The 4,708-nt window shown below is 30.6% G+C and overlaps 1 protein-coding gene across 1 annotated transcript; it reads right to left on the reverse strand.

Moving 5' to 3' along the window:
* Positions 1-368: 368 nt before the first annotated feature.
* LOC120067682 (LOB domain-containing protein 18-like) lies at positions 369-4,349 on the reverse strand. Its single transcript, XM_090307898.1, has 2 exons — positions 3,828-4,349; positions 369-858 (listed from the first exon to the last, which is right to left on the reverse strand). The coding sequence occupies exons 1-2, from the start codon at positions 4,170-4,172 to the stop codon at positions 481-483; spliced, it is 723 nt and encodes a 240-aa protein (XP_090164024.1). The 5' UTR covers positions 4,173-4,349; the 3' UTR covers positions 369-480.
* Between the last annotated feature and the right edge of the window lie 359 nt (positions 4,350-4,708).

A 4,708-nucleotide genomic window follows, 5' to 3' on the forward strand; every position in this document is an offset into this window, starting at 1 on the left:
TGGTTTTTGCAATTTGACATAATTTTTTTATGGGTGACTCAGCCAACCAATCTAACAATGGTTGATGATGGAATGTTTATGAAAGAAAGAAGGAAAAAATAACAAAAAAGGCCTAATCTTAAATTTTAAATAGAAAAAAATAGTAATAATAGCTACATGTATGAACTAATCTGTGTTCTATTTCTAACTATTTAAAACGAAGAAAACTAACTGAACAGGGAGAACCAGAAAATTAAACATGTATAATAAACTAAAAAAGATTAATAAATGGTTATTGGGTTATTAACTTTTTTTTAATCTTTTTCTTTTTCTTGCCTTTTAACTCCAATCAAACATTTTAAAAAAAATAATAAAAGAAAGAAAGAAAAGAAGACCAAATTCTAGCACCCTTTAATTTTCCAGTAAAATTTTTGACAAAAGAGGAATCAAAGAGGCAAGAATTTAAATTAAAAAAAAAAAAAAAAAAAAAAAAAAAAAGTTTCATTTAGAGAGCGATTGCGGCGTCGAGGCGTCGGAGCACGGCGGAGCGCCGTGTCTAAGGAGGAGTTCGCGGGCCAGGGCTTGAAGGTCGCCCTCTCCTGCCGTCGTGGATGAACCGCCACCTCCACCGGCGAAATGGCGGTGGTCGAGCCGCTGCTGTTGCATGGCCCATGCAGGCTGAGCCATTGGGTCGAAGAGGGACGACAAGTCGTAAGTAGCCGGCAGGGAGGAGGCGGACGGCAGGTCTGAGATGGAAAGCGGGGTTTGTGCCGGGAAACTTGGCGGCGGAGGTGGCGGAGATGGGTTCGACGGCGACGGGAGCTCCAGTGTTGCTAGATGGGCTTGAAGGTACGTCAGCTCGGCTTGTAAACTCACCACCTGCCAACGTTTTTAATTCACATGTATATAAATTAACCTTCTAATTCAATCTTAAAGATCATTAAAAAGAGGGAAAAAAATATTCCCATGTAAACTATATGTTTTGTGGCCCACATTAAATTAATTTTTTTAAATAACAAAAAAAGGGAAAAACATACTTCCACCATGCATTAAAAAAAAAAAAAAAAGCAAATGGCAAAAACCACTCTAAAGTTTGGTAGTAATTGTAATTACGCCCTCGAACTTGTACAGTTGTAGACACTTGGACATATAGACTTAATTGTTACAACTATATAAGTGTCAAGGTTTAATTTTAATTAACATTTACATAAGTTTAAGGACTCAATTATTACAATTTTAAATGCGACAGTGTAATAACAACTACCCACCATATTTTAGGGACAACTTTTACAATTTACCAAAAAAGAAATGAGCTTTTGGTCGATTTTGATTTTTGTACTCTTAAAACCCTCATTTTAAGATAGGTTGATTAGAGAGAGAGAGAAAACTATAGAAATAAGATCATACTAGTGGTAGTATAAGGTATTGAAAAAAAAAAAAAGAAAGAAAAATGCTAAAATATAATTCGACGCAAAAATATAAAAACAAAAAACATGTCTTGTTTATTGTATTTTTTTAATACAAATAATTGTAAGAATAAAAAAATCAAACCTCCCACTTCAAAGAAGAAATATATCCATTATTGTTGAGCTTGTCCTATGTTTATTGTATTTAAAAAGTATAGAAATAACTTCATAGTGAAAGTTGAGGTTAAGATGTAAAAATATATTATTGGGAGAGTAGATTACACAAGAAATAAGAAAGTGATCAGTAAAAGTCTCTGTTTTCATTGTTGTTTGAGGTAAAATAATGTTTTAAAATGGAAGCTAGAAAGTATAAAATTAATTTTTCATTTTTGTACTATTTTCTTAAAAAAAAAAAAAAAAAAAAAATTACCAACCATACTGTTAATAGTACACAGATACTTACGCAGTAGGTATTGCTAATATATGCAGTATACATATTAGGTTAAAAAAAAAGAAGTAAAAGTACTACATTTACTCCGAAAATACTATTAGAACTATATAGTATTTGGATAAGATCTCTTTATATATATACACATATACTTTGTTACCCCTTCTATGACAACTCCAATACTAATTTTTTAACCAATTAAAGACTTAAAAGTAAATGTAACAATCAAAACCATAATGTTAAAACTCCTGTTCTAATCAAGTCATGTGAACTAAAATTGTTTAAAATTGTAGTCCATAAACTTCATTCACCTTGAAAATTTTAACTCAAAACCTTCATTTTTAGTTTGATATTCTTCAAAATTATACCAATTTCTTTGTTTTTTTTTTTCCATTTGTTACTAATACTTTTGAAATCTCATCTAAATTAAAAACAAAAAGAAAAAGAAAAATTTTAGGCACCATTTGATAACCATTTCGTTTTCTATTTTTGCTTTTGAAAATTAAGCTTATTTTCTCTCAATTTCTTACAATGATTTGTATCTTTTTTAAGTATAATAGTTGAATTCTTAGTCAAATTCTAAAAACAAAACAACCTTTTAAAAGTTATTTTTTTTAGTTTAAAAATTTTAACTTGGTTTTTTAAACAATTGGTAAAAACTAGATAACAAAGAAAGAATTTTGAAGAGGATGTGATGTCTATAAGCTTAATTTTCAAAAACAAAAACAAAAAACTAAAATCTTGTTTGAGAACCATTTGGTTTTTAGTTTTTGTTTTTTAAAATTAAGTCTATACCATCTATATTACTTACAATGATTTAAATCTTTTTTAAGTACAATGTTTGAATTCTTAGCCAAATTTAAACAACAAAACCAATTTTTTTTAGTTCTCAAATTTTGATTTGGTTTTTTAAACCATTGGTGAAAGGTAGATAAAAAGAAAGAATTTTGGAAGTAGAAGTAGTGTTCACAAGCTTAATTTTCAAAAACAAAAAATAGAATGGTTACTAAACGAAACTCAATTATTAGGTTTTTAATTTAAAATTTTAAAAATATTCTTAAACGTAGAGAACAGAACAATTAAAATCGTGGGTATAAAAAAAGTTTCCAAAACAAAACATTTCTAAAACATATAGAAACTAAATCAAATGTGAAAAAAAAAAAAAAAAAAAAAATGACAAACAAAATAAAAAAGATTACTTATGCTTTGAAAAGAAAAAGAAAATGTAGAAAATATTTTTTCAAGAAAAAAAAAGAAAACAATTGATATCGTGTGTGTTGTTTTAGAAGATACACTGACAAGAAGCTAAAAATTGGGGAAACGTAGGAAATGACTCTCGTCTCTCTAATCAAAGGCTTAGCTTTAAGGCAATAGACCGACCAATTCCTTAATAACTGCAAAATAATAATAATAATAAAACAACAAAAAATCCCCCAAAACACTTAATAAAAGGAAAAAAAAGACAGATCATTTTGATTAGGGAATATTACCGTAGTAACCGCCGAAGAAATGATTTGATAATAATCAACAAAAGAGTGATAGGTCTAGATTTCAGTAAACTCAATAGTAGGGTAAAATATATATATATATAAACTTAAACTGCCACCCTAACTAAAATTACTAGCTTTTGTTTACCAATTTAAGGGCACTACCCTAGTATTTAAGGGTATAACAGCCCTACATCTCTAAATCCCATTTTAATTGCCTTATTTGGGTTTTCAAATCCTCAAAACAAACACCCTATTTTTTATTTTTTTTTAAAAAAAAAAAACAAAAACTCATCTTCCGACTTCAGAAATAGCTTCAAAAACTAGCCTTTGTTTGAAACAAGTAAAATTCCAAAATTGAAATGTTAGTAGGCAGAGAATCATTTATTTCCATTAAATAGTAATTGTTATTCAAAATAAGAAATAAAAAGAGTGAGAACAAAATATGATTATATATATATATATATATATTTCAAATTGAACATAACTCAATCAATCAAAATTTACCTGTTGTTGAAGAGCAAAGATATGAGCGACGCAACCATAGACAGGGTCCCGAAGGCGGGCTTGAGCCTCGTAACAAATCGTTACGACAGCGTCGAGACGTTTGTGGACCGGGATATGAAGAAGGAGCTTGGAGACATTGCTGGCTCCGAAAACCTTGTGCACGGCCGCGAAATGGGCTGCACCTTGCTCGGAGTCGAAATAAGGGGCAAATATGCAACCGGGAACACACTTTCTTCTCAAGAACTTGCAGGCCCCACATGGACCTCCTCCGCCGCCACCGACACCACCGCCAGTACTGGCAGTTCCCGGGGCTCCGCCGCCGCTAGTACTAGGGTTGGCACTCATTATAGAGGATTTATTTAGTCTTAATAGAAGTGATTTTGAAGGGAGATGGAAGGAAAGAAGAAAAGGGAGAGAAGAGGGTTTTTCAGGGTTTGGTGGAAATTGTGGTAGTGAAAGAAATGTATTTTTGGGGGAGGATTTTAATTTAATGAGGGGAAAGAAGAGAAGAAGAGACTTGATTTTAAAAGAGAAAAATAAAACAAATTTAAAAAGGAAAAAAAAAAAAAAAAAAAAGAAAATGAAAGTAAGAAAGTCTTTAAAGCCACGCGAGAGAGCAAAGCCTTAACACCTACATTTAGCTGCTTGCGTGAAGCAAACATGCGATAAGCCCTATTGCTAAATATTACTCACTTTCGCTTTCTTTCTCTTTTTTCTTTTTCTTTTTATTATTTTAGTGCTGTCTTTTTTTTGTTTTTTTTTATTTTTCTCTCACTTGAAATCCCTCGTGAGTTTTTCAACTTATAATAACACTCTTTTTTCTTATTATAATTATAATTATAATTCTAACACATTTTTTATAGTGGGGTATTTTTGTTTTC

This window comes from Benincasa hispida, chromosome 12 (genome assembly GCF_027475165.1).
Source record: "Benincasa hispida cultivar pf3 chromosome 12, pf3_genome.v1.1, whole genome shotgun sequence".
Classification (NCBI taxonomy): Eukaryota; Viridiplantae; Streptophyta; class Magnoliopsida; order Cucurbitales; family Cucurbitaceae; genus Benincasa; species Benincasa hispida.

Coding starts and splice junctions, on each gene's coding strand:
- LOC120067682 (XM_090307898.1), bottom strand. CDS start 4,172: ATGAGTGCCAACCCTAGTACTAGCGGCGGCGGAGCCCCGGGAACTGCC. Junction 859..3,827: donor TCTTTGCTCTTCAACAACAG/GTAAATTTTGAT, acceptor AAACGTTGGCAG/GTGGTGAGTTTACAAGCCGA.